At 44.5% G+C, this 18956-nt stretch overlaps 2 protein-coding genes across 4 annotated transcripts in view; one reads left to right on the plus strand and one right to left on the minus strand.

Annotated features, from left to right (window-relative positions):
• TARDBP (TAR DNA binding protein) overlaps positions 1 to 2247 on the plus strand; it is an 18414-nt gene extending 16167 nt beyond the window's left edge. The window contains exon 7 of one of the 2 annotated variants that reach the window (XR_008598406.1): positions 1903 to 1970. Coding sequence is in view for 1 of the 2 variants with exons in the window: in XM_055001339.1 (XP_054857314.1) it covers positions 1903 to 2033 (131 nt within the window). In the remaining variant the exon portion in view is untranslated. Of the gene's footprint in view, positions 1 to 1902 lie in introns of both variants that reach the window. The other variant, XM_055001339.1, reaches the window with a different exon arrangement.
• The window catches only part of MASP2 (MBL associated serine protease 2), a 20651-nt gene extending 2151 nt beyond the window's left edge, over positions 1 to 18500 (minus strand). The window contains exons 1-9 of one of the 2 annotated variants that reach the window (XM_055001336.1): positions 18122 to 18500; positions 16065 to 16287; positions 15346 to 15523; positions 14654 to 14785; positions 8110 to 8306; positions 5827 to 5974; positions 4690 to 4808; positions 2395 to 2473; positions 318 to 455 (exon numbers count right to left, since the gene is read on the minus strand). In XM_055001336.1, coding sequence (XP_054857311.1) covers positions 318 to 455; positions 2395 to 2473; positions 4690 to 4808; positions 5827 to 5974; positions 8110 to 8306; positions 14654 to 14785; positions 15346 to 15523; positions 16065 to 16287; positions 18122 to 18129 — 1222 coding nt within the window. In that variant the 5' untranslated portion in view covers positions 18130 to 18500. Of the gene's footprint in view, positions 1 to 317; positions 456 to 2394; positions 2474 to 4689; positions 4809 to 5826; positions 5975 to 8109; positions 8307 to 10857; positions 13815 to 14653; positions 14786 to 15345; positions 15524 to 16064; positions 16288 to 18121 lie in introns of those variants that run through there. The other variant, XM_055001337.1, reaches the window with a different exon arrangement.
• Positions 18501 to 18956: the final 456 nt, after the last annotated feature.

Here is an 18956-nt window from a genome sequence, read left to right on the forward strand (position 1 = left end):
TTAGGCTTAGAGAGAATGAAGTTAATGGTTGTGTATGGATTTGAATTGGAGTTTTTTGTGCCCAAATATTCATTATTCCAGCATTTTATGATGTCACTGTATGAGATTTGGGGGGGGGGCTTGTGTCCAAATTGCAGCCTTTAGCCCCTTGTATATTTAGAAAGCATCACTTCTCACCAAAAGGATGGAACTAAACATGGTTATGATGCAATAAACTTGCCATTGGATCCTGTGCATATTTAATTGGAAGCAAGTAACACTTAGATCAGTCAAAGCTTCTTCCATGTAAGCTTGTATCATCCCTGAAAGAATCTTACCAGAAGTTCCTGTTTTTAGAACATAGAAAGGACCCTCGCAGTTATATTCAATCTCAGCTTGGTAGGTGGTAACATCGGCTTTTGTGACATAAACAACTGTACTATTGGCTATGTCCTCTGGCGGCCCGCAGTCAACAACTGAAAAACAGTGAGCAGTAGTTAAAAAAAAAACCTGCAAGAGTGGGCGAGAGAAATCTTGAAGAGGTACACCAGTGTTCACGAAGTGTCTCACTACATTAATGCGGCTTGGCTTGGTGCTGATAATAATGTATGCTCATACCAGTACCCTTTGCCATGGGTATTTGCTTAAGCATGCATGCCTTCTGTAGGTGGAAAGTCAGTCTGAGATCAGCACCAAATGGACATGAAAAGTAGTAGCCAGGGATAGATGTACCTGTGTTTAGCACGGGGGTATGCACACTATCCGCCTCTTTACCCCCAGTGCAGGTTGAACCCTGCGTGCGCTCTGCCATGTGGGCAGTTGGTATATCAGTCCAGGCTGTACATCAGTACTTTGCATGTGGACTTTGGGGGCTGTGTAAGTCGAGCCAGCACACTTCAGCTGTGGAAATCCAATGAACATGCATGTCCTTTTGAAATCATGACCTAGCAACTTGCAAAACTTGTAGGTAATTCTGGCAGAAAAATGTCTATGGTAGAGGAATGGCAACAGCACGATCTGCGTGGCATTGAGCTTCTGTTGTGAGCTAAAGCAGAATATTTTGCTGGCATGCCAGTGAAGTTGCACCTAATGTCCCAATAGCTCTTTGCAGCATCAGAGGCAGAATATTAGCACCACATACACAATGCTGTTATAGAATGCCCTGGGATAACAGGTGTGAGAACTCTGCCTGCTCATCAGCGTTACAACTGAAGAAAAATCTTGCTGGATCACGCCAACCGTCCATCCAGTCTAATATCCTGTTACCTCACGGTGGCCAGTCAGGTGCTCCAAGAAGCCAAAGCAACCCAAGCCTGCCTCTGTTGTTTCACCCCAGCCACTGCTTTTCAGAGGTATCCCACCTCAGATGGTGATTTAAGTTAGCCTCTCTGCCCAACAGCTGTCAAAAGAGTTTATGTCCCTGTATTTGTATAATCCCGTTTTATCTTCGCTAGTGGCCTTCACTACATTGTAGGCTGGTTGGAAATGGAATATTTACTGTTGTGTGTGTGGGTCTTGGTATAGTGTAGGGATCTAGGAGTGTGAGCAATTGGGAATTTTGACAAAAGCTCTTTAGAGGATGGTGGTCTTGGGATGCTGGTGTTGGCAGAAGGTTAGATTGTGAAGGAGTGAGAGAGAACGTGTGTGTGTGTGGGCTGTGTAACTGCTTGTGTTCTCAGCTGTGCAGAAAACTAGCCAGGTGTGTATTGCTTGTCAACTATTGACATGGCTGTTGAAATGGACTGCAAGCGGAATGTAAAACTGGGTGTCAGTCAATACAGATCAAGAGAGCAACAAGCAAACAGGCAAGGAGGGAGACTGGGGTGAGAATAGGAATTGAGAGCGAGAGGATTCACTGTGACAGCATACAAGAAATGCTTCATCCCTAATGATAAGTAATAGATTTTTTTTTCTTTTGAACAGTGAGATCACAGCCATCAGACAGCACAGCATGGCAGGTTTCCCATAGGGGCCACATCACAGCTTTCCCTACACTTCTAGAGGTGTCATCTCCCCCCCTTCCATCCAGGCACCTGCTCCTCCACCAGATGTGACAAATGGAAACCTGAGAAGTGACTCTTCCCTCTCAGTGGTGCTCCCATGCCAGAAAAAGCTGCACAGGTTGGATCTCTGACTGCTGTGCAGCTAATAAGGGCACTGAAGGTGGCGCGTTTTTAACAGTGTTGTAACGCCTGTGCTAGGGAGCCTGGTGGTCTGCGTTGCTACTGAGAATATTCCAATTAAAGCCAATTTCTGCTTCAGTTCAAACATGTATTTACCTCCCACACTTCCTTTTTTTTAATGAAAGCTTCATTGCGTCAAACAATATAGATGCCTACAGGAAATAATTAAACTGGTAATCCAACTGACAATTGCAAATCCAAAGATTTCCCCCGCCCCGATCGGTTGACTTACTGGTACACTGAGCCATTGGCTTGTTCCAGGATCCGTCCTTTTGACATATCGCTGTGAAGGATTTCACTATCAGCTCATTCTGTAGGGGGGAAGACATAGGGGGTGGAGAGGAAAACACAAATCCATTTTTCCCCTTGAAAACAATCATGGGGCTGACAGCCCAAATGGATGTTCCCCGGCGGGAAAAAATGGTTAGCAGAGCCTGTAAATGTGCATTTGCTCCTGGTTATCAATAACAATGATTGTAAGGCGAGACAGCAGAGTTGTTTCTGGAGCTGTAAAGGGCTGGAAAAACAGCCTCTGTACCAGAGATCCGTATTTACATTAACCATGAACCAGAAAAGCCACACCATTACTGCATGGTTTGTGCATTACCCCTCCAAACCACATGCAATCATGTACGGTATGGCTATTAATATTAAATACATAATTATAACTCTTAATTGGCAGCGCACTTATGAGCATGCTGGACTCTCTCCTCTGCTGTTGAGCCTTAGCCAGTCCGTGTCTGTTTAGAGTGAGGGAAAGGGGAAAGGCACATCCTTTTTTCTGCCTCTCCTTGGCATGAGGCACAGTAGCTCAGGTGGGGAGCAAGTGCTGGGAGGAGAGCAAGCTGGCTGTGGAGGAAGGAATAAAATCCACTACCATGTTGCTGGTTGCACTCTTAAGTGGCCAGCTTGCGGTCTTATGCCAAGGTGTTGGGAGGAGTGTATGGAGACCTTGGAGAAAGGTGGGTTTGTTGAAGAGGCTGGGCCTTTCCCTCCGTGGCATAAAGCCTGGAGTCCAAGGATGCCTGCACTTACCCGCCCTCCAGTTCCTCTGGTGGCAACTGTTTCAAAGTGTGAGCTATCTGCCAACCCCAGACTGTATTGGGTAAAGGCTTTGCTTGATTGCCTCAGAACAGTGGGCAGGTGCCACATTGGGCGAAGTTCCTCAGAAGAAGAATAACTTCATGTATAGCCCGTCTTTCTCACTGGGACTCAAGGTGGGTTACAAGTACAATCAACTTTTCAGTCAGTGCACAATTACAAGACTTGAAAGTATTTGAATCTAACACCAAAGATTCCTAGTAAGACAAATAAATGAGGGATGGGACTCTAGAACGGCAGGGGATGCACGGAGACATCTATTTAAGGCAGCAGGACAATCCGTATACGAAAGACTATCCATACGAGGGCAGATGGTCAATTTTGCCTGTTCACAGGGTGGTACCTTCAGAAGGCTTTGATCAGGTAAGTGGAGCAGTTGCGGTGGAACATAGCAGGAGACAGTCCTGCAGGTTTGTGGGTCCAGTCCCTTTAAGTGCTTTGTGGGTGATAAGAGCCACAGGCAGCTCCCAGGTCACTGAGTGAGATCACTGCTCCGTACAAACAACGAGCACAACCGAGCAAACAAGTTACAGTTATGCGCCATGTCTGTTTTCTTTTGCACCTTATTGCAGCTAGGCAAGATGCAAAAGGTGAATGTATGGACAGCTCGATGACATTTCATATTAAAGCAACTGGGGCAGGGGAGGCTAATTTGTATTGGGGATGCAATGCTGGGGTTATCCCTTTCTGCCGATGCAGTTCCCAGGTAGAAATCACAATCCATGGCAGTCTGTCATTTTTGCCTACATGGGGTTCGTAGCTGTTGTGAGGGTGTATTTTTATCCAGGAGAATACACTGGGGGAAATAGTTGAATGTTTTTTTTTAATTAATACATTTGTATTCCCACCCTTTCTCCAAGGAACCAAGGCAATGTTCTCGCGCCCTCATTTTATCTTTACAGCAACCCTGTGAGGCTGAGAAATGCCTGGACCAGGGTCACCCAGGAGTTGTGAGAGGGAGTTCAGGGCAAAAGGAATAGTAAAGCAGAGTAGATGAGATCCTGTTAGGGAAGTCGGAGGAGTGCAGACAGAATGCTTAACACTTCCTTCCACAGAATGCTTTGATAACACGAGAATTGGAAGGAGATAGGTAAGGACAATGCCCCACCCTCACCCCCAGTTTCAAATTTAGCTGCTCATAAGGAGAGCTTGTATATCCACATGTTGAGAGGTATTGAAATGTTCTTCAAATGTGATGTAAATATAATTCTGAATATTTCCAGGTCTTGCTATGGATCTTTCTCCCATCCCCACTCAAGTATGAAATAGTTTGCCTGTGGGATGGATTAATGTGTGATGGGTGGTAGCAGAGTTCTGAGAAAGAAATTCCCAGATTGTCTGCTTTGACACACGTTTAGTAGTTCACAAACTTAAATATATATGAGAAATGACGATGAGATAAACAGGGTGCTTTAAATTTACCTACTTCCAAGAGCGCATAGCCAACGCTGCAGGAGAGATGATAGAACTCCTTCATGATATATTTTGCTTGTATTGGATGGATCTGTCCATGAGGTGGCGCTTTGGGGATGGGGCACGGCAAAGCTGCAGAAAGTCAACATTTGTTACTCTAAGCACACAAAAAGCCACTGGTTATCTTTTCCCTGTGCCCTGCTGATCATGGAAATTGAATTATGATAGTTCTGCAGCTTTACCATGGCAGGCTGCTAGTGGCATGTATGATCCTATTCACAGATTGGTTCAGTTGTCACGGCTTGCTCTGGAGAATCCTGGAAGCGGTTCTTGGGGGAGGGTGCTAGTAACTCCCTTAGAGCCATGTTTCTCAAATGTCTTCAAGTTTCCATCCCCACTTCTGAACTTCCTTTACCTCTTTCCGTTCCCCCACCTGGACGCCTATCATTCCTTGTACATGTGACTCTGTGGATCTTTTTAGGTGGATAGCTATGTTGGTCTGCAGTAGAACGGCAGGATTTGACACAGTCTGAAGAAGGGAGTCCTGATTCTCGAAATCTTACACCCTGATGATCTTGTTGGTCTATAAGGTGCCACTGGACTCAGATCCTGCCGTGTGGATCTTGTGCACTGGAATGAAGCCTGCTGCTTTATGTAAGGCTCTGTAGATTGGAAAACTGCTACCCCAACACTTGTCTCCAGAAAAGGAATATCGCTAGACACTTCTGATCCTCCTCCTAAAACCACATTTCGGGAGCAATCTTAGGGCAAAGCAGCAACACATCCTTCTGGGGCAATGAGACAATAAAGGTGCAGCTACTCCTGCAAATCTGATACGAATCAGTGAGGGACTATTTAAACCAACCACATCTTGGCTGAAGGGGGAAGAGGGCTCTACCCACCTCAGAATCTTATACCTCTGGAGCTTTGTTCCCTTTTTTGCTTTTGACTCACAGGGGCTTTTAAAAAAAATTTTTTTTTAACATGGAGCATCCAAAAGCAACATGCCTCACCTCGTCTGCAGCCTAAAGTGTCCATCCCACCGCCTTGTCATTCTTTCCTCATTCTGCTTCTGCAAAACTAATCTGAAACCTGTCCTCAGAAACTGCCGAGCTCCAAAACTGCCCACTGCACATCCAAAACAGCCCACCTGTAGTTGTGTATCTGATTTTCCATCCTGCATGCACTCCAGACAGGTCTGTGGTGAACTGGATATCCACAGTGTTGCTGCGTGTTTCGATCTTTGGAGGGAGAGTATCCCCGCAGAATGGACCATATTCTTGCTTGGGTGTTTTAATCTGAGGAAAGGAAAGAAAAAGCTCGCAGCCCTGCTGTGCCCCTGCCTGCAATAGGCTTGGCTGTTTGTTTAGAACATTGATGCCTTGCTTGGCATTTGAAATGGCTCACAAAGTTATAAAATCAATGGTCTTAAAGCCAAAATAAATGTCACCTTGGCCACAACTTTTAGCACTTGAAAAGGCGGGGAGGGGGGAGGTTGCATAGTGCTGATGGGTTGTGGGCCTGCTCAAGATTGCATCCTTGCAGCAATTTTTAAACAGCTAAATTTTCTTCCAAAGTGGAGTTGTAAGGTCTAATTTGTCTCTGTTTAGGCTTGAGCTCAAGGTGTGCTAGTCATGGAGATGGACAGGGACCTGCACAGAAGTTCTTCAGTTTCTCCTTTGGCATCCTTCATCGGGCGTTGCTTATATGTTATTTCTTCCCATGCTAAGAAGACTCTTGTTCCTCCTTCTCTCTAGACCCTTGCTTAATAGAGGCTGCTTCCATGTGGAAGCAGTTTGCACAAACAGAACTGGACAGCTTGCCAAATGCAGAGTGTTCCATTTGTGGTGAAGCATTAGAAATCCAAATCCTTGTTGGGTTCACTTGACATTGGGTAATTATTCCAACAACGTCCTCCTAAATAGGGCCAAACTAGATGAGAAGTGAAAAATGCAAGACTTTATAGTCTTTTAAGGAGCATTGTTAGATTAAATGTGGCTAAAATGCCTCTCAAAGCTCTTATGTATATTTATGGAAGCTACCTGAATTTTTTTTTTAAAAAAACGCTTTTTGTCTTCAAAATTCCTCTGCTATTTTGTCTGCGGTGGCGCCTCCAAATTCACTTTGAAACCCAGTGGCAATCTGGAGTGTGGGGGATTGAAATACTAATATAAAATTGCAACTAGAAATGCTAATACGCCAAGTTATGAGCCAGTTAGAGGGTTGAAAGATTTCCTTGAAGGAGAAGAACTAATTTAAGAAATTCAAATCAGTGATTCAGAGCAGCAAATGACTGGAAAATCAAATCAAAGAATGTATCTTCATTAATGGGGTCCTTAAGAGAGCAGATGGAAGCGATGTGACTCTTTGGTTGGCGCCATTGACTAGACTGGAACGATGGGGATCTATCGAGTGACTCCAGCTGGTGTGATCCCAGCTACCCTTCCAATTTTTTTTGTGTGTGCTTTGTGGGCAGTATGAACTCACGCACCCTTTCTCATGCCAAAGAGATCAAAGTTTCCCACTCTATCTGCTCTCACAACAATTCTTATGAAGTAGGTTAGGCTCAGGGGGAATGAATAGTTCAATGTCACCTGCTGATCTAACATACTTTGTAAACCGCTTTGAGTGGGCATTAAGTTGTCCTGAAGGGCGGTATAAAAATTGAATGTTATTATTGCAGAATGAAGGGATTTAAGTGTTCAGAGTACATTGTATACATTATTTTGTGATCCTTACAGCAGCGCTATAAGATACACCAGTACTGTATACTGCAAATTGGGAATGGAATAAGTGCTGAGATATTGTGGCTGGCCTGTGGCCCCCTAGTCTGTAGCAGAGGCAATGTTTGAATCAGGAACCACTTGATTTTGTCCACTAAACTACATCAGTTTTTATCCCCAGTCCTAGCCTGGTCCGCTTTAACCACTACACCAGGCTAGTGTAAGATCATAACATGCAGAAGGAATGTTGGGTAGAGCATTACTTGCATACACACAACTTATGAGTGCCAGTCTGTTGTAGTTGATAAGAATGCCAAACACAGGAGATGTCTGAACATTGGTTTGTCAGTCTTAGGATTGTCATGAAGATAAAATGGAGTAGATAAGTTTGCACAAATGTGATTTAAAAGAACATTAAACTCCCCTACTCATTATATGTTCTGAATGCCAAGTAACTGATGCTTTAATCTAATTTATGTAATGTTTATTGTATTTATTATCGCCTGTGATTCAGCCCACTTGCGGGGAGAGCGGAATATAAATGGAGTTAAATAAAATAAAGTAAGAAGGTAAAGTGAAGAGTTCCCTTGCTGAGAGGTGAACTATAGTAGCCATACAATTTGTTGGTTGTGTAGGATTGTAATGGCGGTTTCTGATCAGCATTGGTGCTGTGCAAAGTGTACATACCTGGAAACACAAGTCCAACTTACCTTGAGGATGTCATAGGGGCATGGTACTTCTGGGTGGGTTTCGATTTCAAAGTTTTCCACAAATTCCAGAACTATCATGAAGCCTTCTTCCACTTGAATGCCATAACTGCAGTGGGAGAGTTTGGGATACGGGTCAGGGTAATTTGGGCTGGTGATTTCTCCGGATCTTGCTGTCAATACTGTTTTTGGACAGTCAGCTGAAAGGAAGAAGAAAAGAACAGTCATCTTCAGGAATGCAAATATGCTAATTTTTACTTCCTTAAAATACTAAGCAAAATTACAGCAGACTTCTAGGGATGTATGCAAGTTTACTCAGTCCAAAATTCCCATTATTGCTTTTTACTCAAGGCGGGAAGGGGGAAGCTTGTTCAGTGTTAGAAAATTCAGTGAACTTGTTGTTCTGTCCTGAAGGGCTTGGATAGCTTCAAATATTAAAATATTTTTCTTGTACTTGCTTTAACAACAGCAGCAATAATAATATTCGATTTATATATTGTCCTTCAGGACAACTTAATGCCCACTCAGAGAGGTTTACAAAGTGTGTTATTACCTTCATGACAATCACCCTGTGAGGTGGGTGGGGCTGAGAGAGCTCCAAGAAGCTGTGAACACTCAACAGCTTACACGTAACAAAATACTATCCAGTCAATGAAGTTAATGGTAAAAACAGTTTACTAAATCAGATTTCTAGAAGTTTGCTGGAAACACTGTGCCCAGAATCTAGTATTCAGATTTATCTTTCATGGCCTAATAGCTGGGTATGGATTTATCTTCTTATGAATTGTACTAACCCTTTTAAAAAGCCGTCTAAGCTAATGTAGCTGTTGCTGCCATACCCACATTGTGTGGCAGTAAATTCCATGAGTTAATGATGTGTTGTATGAAGAAGGACTTCAACTTAACTGCCAGTCAATTCCATCAGGAGAACCCAAGTTCTAGTATTATTGAAAAGGGAGAAAAGTTTTCACCCTCTCTGCACTGTTCATAATTTTATAAGCCTCTCCCATAAGCACCTTCATTCGCTGATTCATTGCATCCAATTTCTCCTAATGCTCTAACCGTTTCACAGAAGAAGGTAATCCAGTCCTTTGCTTGGGGGCCCTCAGTGGCTAGTCCCTGTTTCACACTGTCTGTAGCTGCAAATCTCACTGTATATCGAGTTGCTTTTGCCATGTATACTGCAGTTGGGCTTGAGCTAATTGAAAGCCTTCCTTGTGCGTGTTTAGCCCGTGGCACAGTTTGGATCATAGCCACCTGCCTCTTTCTTTCCCCAAACCTCAAAATTACGATCCATTCCGTGGCTGCTCTCTTGGTTGCCAGACGTGTAGGAGTGAAAATCATCTGCACTTGGCAAAATCCAGCTGTCACCCTTGCTGGGATGCTCGGAGCCACAACTTCTCCTGCTGGCAACAACAGGAGGGATCGATTGGTTCCCGAGTGCCCGGAGGAGCTTTGCTTCTTGACAGTGCTTGGTTCTAACTGGGGCCATGTGATGCTTACTGCGGGTGGAAGTTTGCAGCAGCAAGCTTCCTCAACTCATTTATGGAGGAGGATAAAGGCTTGAAGTACATGCTTGGAATATTTTCGCTTTCACAGATGACTCAAAATCTGAAAAGCACTTAGCTTGGAAGACTCCCCTCCCTTTTGCCTCATCTCCTCTCTTAACTATTTGCTTTCTAATTTAAAAAAAACGGTGATGTTTGCTGTCTCCCCCCCCCCCTTTTAGGGCCTATTCTTCCATTCCACCCACCTCGCAACTAAAAGGCCAGACCTTGCAGTTTCACCCTCTGCTACAGTGTACTATGGTCCCCGTCAAGGTACCGCGTGGGATTTGTTCATCTTCAATAGCAGTGCTTCTCTGGACACACAGACTCTATTTCCTGCAGCAAGTGGGAGGCCTTGAGTTTTGTGCTTGACCCTTTGGCACTTTCCTGCACTGCAACCGGACAAAAGGCCTGTTTTAAGACGGTCTGCTCTTCCATCCTTTTCCAGATCAGGAAGGAGGGGGAAACTACCTGGTAGGTACGGAACAAGAGAGAAGTAGGCAGTGAATTTCCAGCCACCCATTCCTGTGGTCTGCTGTACACAGCAAAGCATGGAAAGGATCTGGTTCAATCTCACCTGTCCCTTTAACCTAATGGAACAAGTTGTGTTGTGTTGATGGAGCAGACACCTGGGACTTTGCATTGGTGTAGCACTTTAGGGAAGAGCAAAGACCTTTTGGGAAGCAGATGGGGACTAGTGGTGTGTGTGTGTGTGTGTGTGTGTGTGTGTGTAGTTGAGGGATATGGGATTCAGGAGTAAGAGTATGGCAGCTTACTATTGTGTGTCTGTACACTGAGACCTCAGGAAGCAAGAAAAGCCTGCTAGATTTGATCTGTGGTCTATCTAGTCCAGCATCCTGATATTCACAGATTTTTCTGCCTCTACAGATGGACGCTCTCTCCAGTCACCAGGGCTAGTAGCCGTTGATGGGCCTTCGTGAATCTGAGTAACCCCCTGGAAAGCTATCTATCCTTGCAGCCATCAGTACCTCCACTGGCAGTGAATTCTACGGTTTAATTACTCATTGAGAAAAGAAGTTTTTTTCTTTTGTCTGTCCCAAACCCTACTTCCCACCAATTTTATCAGGTGAAAGTTCTAGTATGGGAGAGGAAGAAACCTCTATCCACTTTCTCTACCTCGTGCATAATTTTATAAACCTCTATTCTGTCGCCCCCATGAGCAAAAGAACAGACAACAAGGCTCGATGCTTACAACAGAGTTTAATGCAGTGATCGGCTTAATGCCACGCTAAAGCAGAGAAGGGGGTGAGGGTCAGGAGATAGGTTCCTTGCTGAAGGAGGAAAGAGGGCAGCTCCCCACCCCTGACCATTTTAAACATTGATAGGAGTGCTCTGAGAGTGACAGTGGAGGAAATTTCTAAACCTTTCAATGCATGCGTAACTTTAAAAGTTCACAAATTGGCTCAGGCCATTCCCCTCCTCCCTGCTCAAGGCTTTCTTAGATGATTTCTGTGAGGTGTTCGTGATACTCAAGTATGACTTGTTTTACACAACAATCCTTTTCACAATTGATGTGCTAGCTGGGGTTAATTGGGGAAAGGGGGGAAATAGCACTGTGGCTATTGAGAACAAATGTTCCAGTTGCGATCAGGACAGTGGAACATTTTAGAACAGGTTCTTCTTTGCCTTTTAATATCTCTTTATATGTGGCCACAGGGAGCTGCTTTTATTAAGGTCTGTATTTTTATTTCACAGATCTGTGAGCAACAGAAATCTATAAAAAAAATGTCCAAAAGATGGCTTGCACAAGCAGAAAGGGGTGATTTTTCATGCAGCCCTTGGCCATAAACTCCTGCTGGGCTTTAGGGGCACCAGGAGAGAGCTCAATTACACCTCGGTCTCTATTTTTATGAGAGGCACAGTGCACTGCTCACTAGAGACCTGAACTTGGAGAAACGAGCCCCTCTCAACTTGTGATGGCTGGATCATTAGGTCGGAAAGTAAGAACGAACTGTAAATTGTGCTACTGAGCAACTGAAATAAATAGGGACCTTCCTTGGCTTTGCCATTTCAGGGTGCAGGTCGAGGGCAATTGCATGTAAATGGTTTCCCTGTTTTTTTTTTTAAAACCTTCCATGCTTGCAGAAAAACCTCACTGCAAAGACACACGCAAAAAACTTAGCCTAAATCCCTTTGCCTGGACATCGTAGCTTCCTCTGTACGGGAAGGGTCCCCCCCCGCCTCTTATTAGGGGGAAGCATTTACACAGCTGCAGTCTAAAATGGCATTTTAGACCCAGTTAATCTCACTAGCAATGTGATTCCATTCAGAGGTAGCTCTCCATTTTAGTAGAGTATTGATGCAATTGATCCCACCTAATTCTTGGAATCAAATGTTACCAGACAGGTGAGTGGCCATGGGGAAGTAGTTCTCCATGCACTTAAATTGGTCCTCTGTGAGAACAGGACTTAGAACATTATTCAAGGATTTGCTAAACTGGAAAAATCTGTGTGCAAAGATCAGCAAAGTCTGTTGTGCTTTTTGCATATAAAAGGTAGATCCGTTACACTTTCAGGCCGTGTACGGAACATATTGATAGCTGCTATATATCTGGGGGTGGGGGTGGGGAGAATATTAGGGAAATTGACAAACACCCCTAATAGAGGCTTGGTTTGTCCCTTGCATCAAACTATGAAAATGTACTTATGAAGCCAGGGCTAACTAGATGACATGTCGAGAGATCCATCCATGGACCTTCCCATGTCATCTGTCTGCACTGCAGCAGCAAAATAAAACAGGAGTCCAGGGCACATTAAAAGACTCACAAAATTCATTCCAGCCTCAAGCTTTCATGAGTCAGACCTTCCCAGCAGTTTTTAAATAAAAGTAGTGTCTGCAGGGAGCCTGATCCGAGCCACGCTCGTGGGAGAGCGGGACTGCCTCTTCCAATCCCACGCCATTTCATCAAGTGATTCCCCCCACCCCCCTCCCTCAGCCTAGGAACAAAGAAAGGCACCCAACCTCATCCAAGTAGGGATGCTTGAGCAGAGGGTGGTCGTTCCAGTTGTCAGAACTGTGTGTGAGGGGATGAGCGAAACCAATTCCCACCCTTAGTCCTGCCTGACTTGCCATTTCCATTTTTAAAAGGTGTTCATAGATGTCCCAGTATCTTCTCTAATTTAGACCCTCAGAAGGCTAAAGTTGGCCTTTAGAGGGCCTGAATAAATATAAAGGTAGGAAGCTTATGTTAGAACATGAGTTACCACTGAGCAGATATATAAGGCAGAGTGACTGCATTTCTATGGGAGGAAGGACATGTGGAGCAGTGATTAACCCTTTCCATGCCTGTGCTGTTTTCTCAAAAATCCCTGCTTCCCAACTTCTGGATGGGCTTGGATGCTGGACATATACACTGCAGTAAGAAAAGCAATTGAGTGGAGGCACTTTTGGGAGGTGGAAATGTTCAGAACCCATTTTTTGTATGTCACTTCTCTGCATTGATGTCTGCCTTCCTCACTTGGCACCACCCTGAAGGTTTCAAACTATATCAGAGCAAGCACTTTCTGGGCAATTCTTTACATTTTTGAGCAGGTTTGTCTCCGTTTCTAGAGAGCTGCCAAGTATATATTTGTTTGTGCGTTGGCATGTCTCAATCTTGACTGATGTTCTAACATACATGGCCCATGCTGTTACAGTTGCATACGCCCTTAAGAGCTAACATGTTGGAAATGGTGGCAAACCTTGAATTCCATCAGTTTGTGCCTTAGGAGCACAGAACAAAACAGTATGCGGGCAACCTTGTTCCAATCCTATCCTAATTCTGAAGCCTGTTGGCCTAAGATATGGCGCCATTCGTATCAGTTCTATCACTATGTATCGTCTTCTCCCTTCCCAAGTCTCGGAAAACAGCTTCCTTATCCAGCCTATGCTCCTTATCGGTAATTCACTTTCCTCTCGGGGCTGCAAAGTAAAAATATTGCTGGTTCCATAAAGCTTGGGGAAGGAACAAAACAAAAATCCATTTTATTAACTGCAGGAAGCAAACTAGAAGGCAGGGGAAAGAGTCATGCTAGCTGCTGGTCAACCATAGCCCTCTGTATGACTGCAGCAAAGAGGCTATGGGCAGCTCAGCGGGGAATGTTGGCGCTTCTATCTCCGTCTCTGTCTAAGCTGCGAAGAAGCGATTATATTTATTTCATGCTGGAAAATAAAGGAGGGAGAAGAGAGGGACAGGAAAAAAAGGCTAGTGAATATCCACCTTCCAGAGCGAGTGCCCCCCCCCCAAACATGTATTGATGATACGGTCTCAAACTAGTTTAAGACATATGTTAGTTTAAGACTCATACCTTCTCCCCCAAACAGCCTGGGAATTGTAGTTCTGGGATTTTCTAACAGAATCACTACACTGACCAAGCTAGAATCCTCAAAATGCTTAAGCAGAAGGCATATCATTTACACTGATCAATGTTAGGAGTATAGCTATAAACAAAGAGTCCAAAAAGGGGTGCCATCTTCCTTCCAAACTAGGCTAAAGTGATAACCACCATTCTGCATGCACCCATGGGGTTTATCATGGTTTTAACTCGAGGTCCAAAGGTTTATCCAGGTTTATAGCCTGTGCTAAAAGTATACCATTCAGAGCCATGGGATCTGAAATTCTACTCCTGGCAGAAATCTGCATTTTATTCACATTTACTTTCTCTTTTGACACAACTGATTTTGCTTCTGTGAGTCACAAAGAGCTAGCCCAGGCCTCAGGAAGACCCCAACCACCAGAGATATAACATCACCCCAAATCATCCAAGCCTATCACTGCAGCCATAGGGAGTAGGAGCCTGGTTGTCGGAGGGAGCAGGGTAATGCAACCTGAGACGTCAAGAGTGCTGAATTCTGCACTGTACAGTCATTTGTGTACCACATTTGTCTCCGGCCTTAGCCACTTTGCTCCGAGGTTGTACTTTAAAGTCACCACTGGTAACCAGTTCAGGAATTGGATTGCTTGATGCTCTTATCAGAATTTTTCCATGGGACAGACTCACCTGTGCAGGTCCTCCTGTTTTTGTGGAGCAGATAACCGATTCGACAGCTGCAATAAAAACCACCCAGGTAATTGTGGCAATGATGGTCACAAATGGGCTCACTGTTGATCAGCTGTTGACACTCGTCCATATCTGTGGAAGAGAAAAGAAATGCCGTTTAAATCTATCTTGCCCAAAGTTAAGATTGTTTGCGTTTGGATTTAGAGAAAGATGTGTGGCTGCATGCACAGTACCAAGCATAGTACCAAGTATTGTGACATGTGAAGGGCCTGCTTCAGATCTATTTTCCTTAAACAAGTTTATTGCATTTAAGTGCATAGACTGATTTTTGGCAGTAAAACCCAGTTTGTAAGTGGAGTCTATATCTAGGAAAGTCCAAGTTATTGTTATTGTGTATATTTCTCTGTTATGCATTGTAAAGATTCACAAGATGGTTCATGAGCTAAAAATATCCACCCATATAATAAAACCCAATAAAAACAATCCCACTAAAGTGATCTAATAAAAGGGAGAAATCAAAACTATAAAGCATTAATCAGCATGCTAACTGCACTGGTTAAAGCACAGAATCTCCAGATTGCAATGCTGTCTGCATTACAAAAAAATCACACACAGATTGAGTGCAGTGGAAGGTCAGCACGCCTGCTTCACCTATCAGTCCTGAAAAGAGAAAAACGTCCTCCACCTCTCACCTTCAGCAGCATAGAAAGCCTCAAAGCCAGTGAACTCGTTCTCATTTGAGTAGTCTGACCGGAAGGTCACTGCAAGGTTGTTGTCGACCGAGTGGTACGTCTTGTCCCCTGGAGCTTCTTCGGTATCAGTGCTCTCATGACCACACAGCGTAGCCAAGACCTTCCCTCCAGATCGCATCTGTGATGCAGGTAGAAGGAGGGGGGGGGGAAGGATGTCAATAAGTTGCCACCCCTGATGCCTTTTCTGTCCCTAAATGGCATCAGTAGGTTGATGTCTCAAAGGGCCAGATTAGCAATGCTGGACCTGATTTGTCCTCAAACAGCCTTTGATTTTTAACACACGGGGCCTTGAACTTGGGTCCTTGTGGAAGGCATCCTGCTACCTTGTTTCCTTGAAGACCTCTAACCTTGTGGAACTGAGTAACCATAGTAGGTCTTTACCTTGTTTTGTTCTCTGTGCGTGAGTAAGGAACGAGTGGAATTTTTCTAAAAATGCTTTGGCAGACCTGGGAACCACCCCCCCTCAAGTGTTCCATGATAAGATGAATTTGCAAGAACTGAGCTGCCCGATTTAGCAAGAGCCTCTTGCAAGGGTTCCTCTGGGAGCTGACCAAGATGGATCAGTTGCTTTCCAGATCTACAGCAACCCTGGGTGTACTTTGTGGACTAGCCCAGCACTCACACAAGACACTCGCTTATCTCAGTTCAGCTACATCTACCTTCACGTAGTCATATTCACACTGGTAAGACAACTCAAGATTGAAGTGGGTGAAGTAGATTCGGATGATATAGCCATCGGGCACTGTGATATTCCATGTCCTCTCCTTGCTGTTGGGGTATACATTTGGAAAGTCAGGAGATGCAATCCTCCCGTACATTTTCTGTAGTTGGACAAGATCGCTGACCACCACATGGTAGAAGGTGACCAAGAAAAGGCAAGTCCTATGGAAAGGAAAAACGAGGAAATGACTGCAATGAACTGCAAGTTCATGCCAATTTCTAGGCCAGGCCTATTCACATTTTTTCTGTTCATTTATTTGAAAGGAATCATAGAATCATAGAGTTGGAAGGGGCCATACAGACCATCTAGTCCAACCCCCTGCCCAGTGCAGGATCAGCCTAAAGCATCTCTGACAAATATTCATCCAGCCTCTTCTTGAAAACTGCCATGAAGGGGAGCTCACCACCTCCCTAGGCAGCTGATCCCACTTTTGAACAACTCTGACCGTGAAAAAGTTTTTCCTAATATCCAGCATTATCCCACCTTTCCTCCTCAAGGCAATTTACAAAAGCGTGCCGTATAGTTCTATAACAATAAATACTCAAAGAATCCAGGTAACAACATTCCACTTTGATCCCCCAACCCCCAAAGTATTCCATCATTCACCACAGGCACAAATTCTCCAGCTACATATCCCAAACCGTGGCTGAAAAGTCCTATCAAATAACTTTATCATACACCTCTTCTGAAGAGGCAGCAATGAAAAAACCCTCCTTGCCTCTTTCAGCAGACTACAATAATAGTCTCGCAACTGAGAGCCAAGCTACAAGTGACGCCTGACACAGGTTGGACACTTGTCAGCTTCCCTCAAGTTTTGATGGGAAATGTAGGCATCCTGGTCTTGCAGCTGTGGTCTTGCAGCTGTAATGGAGAGCCAAGCTGTAAAACCAGGACTCCTACATTTCCCATCAAAACTTAAGGAAAGCTGACAAGTGTCCAACCTGTGTAAGGTATCACTTGTAGCTTGGCTCTGAGAAGGCTTCTGCAGAGAGATCACATCCTTAGTGTGCGGGTGTGAAAATATAAGCAACAGCCAATTAAAAGAGGGATAACTTGAGCACAGGTTCATATAGGGAGAGACGGTTCTTCAGAATTTCCATCCAAACTTTGTCTACACTGGTAACTTGGGACAGTTGGCCCTCTAGTATCTAAGAGAAGTGTATTTTATTTATGTCATTTATAGTCTCTTACTGAGACTCTAGGCAGATTACGCAGTGCGAGATTAGTGCAGTCAGTATCAAGGACATTTCCATAGGGTAAATAAGTACAAGTTTACAAAGACATTAGCAAGACTCCAATACAGAGCTGAAGAAATGCTGGAACAGAACATAAGCAATTGTCGGACTGACATCGGACAACATGAAGCACAGGTAGCACATAGGAGCATATAGTTAAAGTAAATGGGTAGCACATAAGGCAACATAGTGGTGAAGGCTCCTATCTGAGTAGAAACCCTTTTTGCATAATTCTGTTTTGCATCGTTTATGGAGAGTGGGGGCTCTCCTGACCTCCTCAGGCAGGCCGTTCCATAGGGTAGGGGCCACCACAGAGAAAGCCCATGTATGGGCTGCTGTAGATTTCGCCCATGTGCGTGGTTGCAAAACCAAGTGTTTCAGTGACCATTCTTGGGGCATCCCATGCGTCCCTCAGCGATTCTCAGGCAGGACTCGAAGGAGACGATCATCCCCTATTGTTTGTCCTCAGCTTCTAATAATAAAAGAAATGCTGCCCACCAGCAAGGAGCTTCTGTCTTGCTATCGCTAGTTTGGATGGAAACAGGAAACAAACACCAAGCGCAGCTGCTCAGTGGGACAATCTGTATAATATCAGCCCTCAGAAGCTCGGCCCAGGCAACACAGACTCGGTGTGCTGGGGCAATGCAAAGCCCTTATGGTAGATTATTTTAGGGGCAATCACACACACATCAGTGAATGCAAAATTCTCAGCAGAAAGGCTGCTGATTTCCTGGGGGAAGTCATCTTGGATATAACTCACCTTATCATTGTACAAATCCCAGGAAAAGTCCACCTGGTTTCTGTATGCAGCTCCGGTCCCTGGTATATTTACTTTGTTGGGAAGCGCAGTCCTTTCGTTGGCTCTTTAGTGTTTGTCTGTATTTTGAACTCCAGTCTTTATCTTGTCCTTTCCCCTCAATCCGACAGGCTGATAAGTTCCATGAGACCCAACTGCTCGGTGCTGAGTCTGCTTCAGCCTCTTTTTAAGAATGAAAAATACCCAGGGGTGAGCCTGAAAATTGTGTGTTGAATTTTCAGGTCTTGAGCAATAGGCCTTGTGAATGTGAAGGGTAAAAAGCAGAGTCAAGAAGAGAACAGGGTGAGGGGCAGGCACTAGGAAGTACAGGATTTCTTTAGGCAGAGTGTTGGGGGAGGAAGGGGAGGGAAGAACATTTAGCAATATTAGTTCCCTTTCGTCAGCTTGGTCTTCCCCAGTCTTGTGCAATCTGCGTAAATATATTGAGAATTCTGGCTCGCGACCACTACAAACAAAAACTGATCCACGCTTTGGCAGAATTCATACACTGCACCAGCCATTGTGAGCAGTGAGTTCATGTTTAAACGTGCACACATTTCTTGCTACAAACACAGGGATTGGTAACGGATCCTTTTCACAGTGTGGGAAAGGCAGTTATTTAAACACACTCGTGTTGTCCACATGAGCAATGCTGACTTTTGCATTTAGGTGAGTATTTTTTGCACCTGAATTCAAAAACGAAAGTGGGGGGGGGGGAGCGGCTTTGTTGCGAGTGAGATGTTGATCTATATGATCCTGTGTTGTTTGCTTTGACTGACAGCTAGAAATGCCAGGCCAT

The sequence above is a fragment of the Eublepharis macularius genome, chromosome 17, assembly GCF_028583425.1.
Source record: "Eublepharis macularius isolate TG4126 chromosome 17, MPM_Emac_v1.0, whole genome shotgun sequence".
Classification (NCBI taxonomy): Eukaryota; Metazoa; Chordata; class Lepidosauria; order Squamata; family Eublepharidae; genus Eublepharis; species Eublepharis macularius.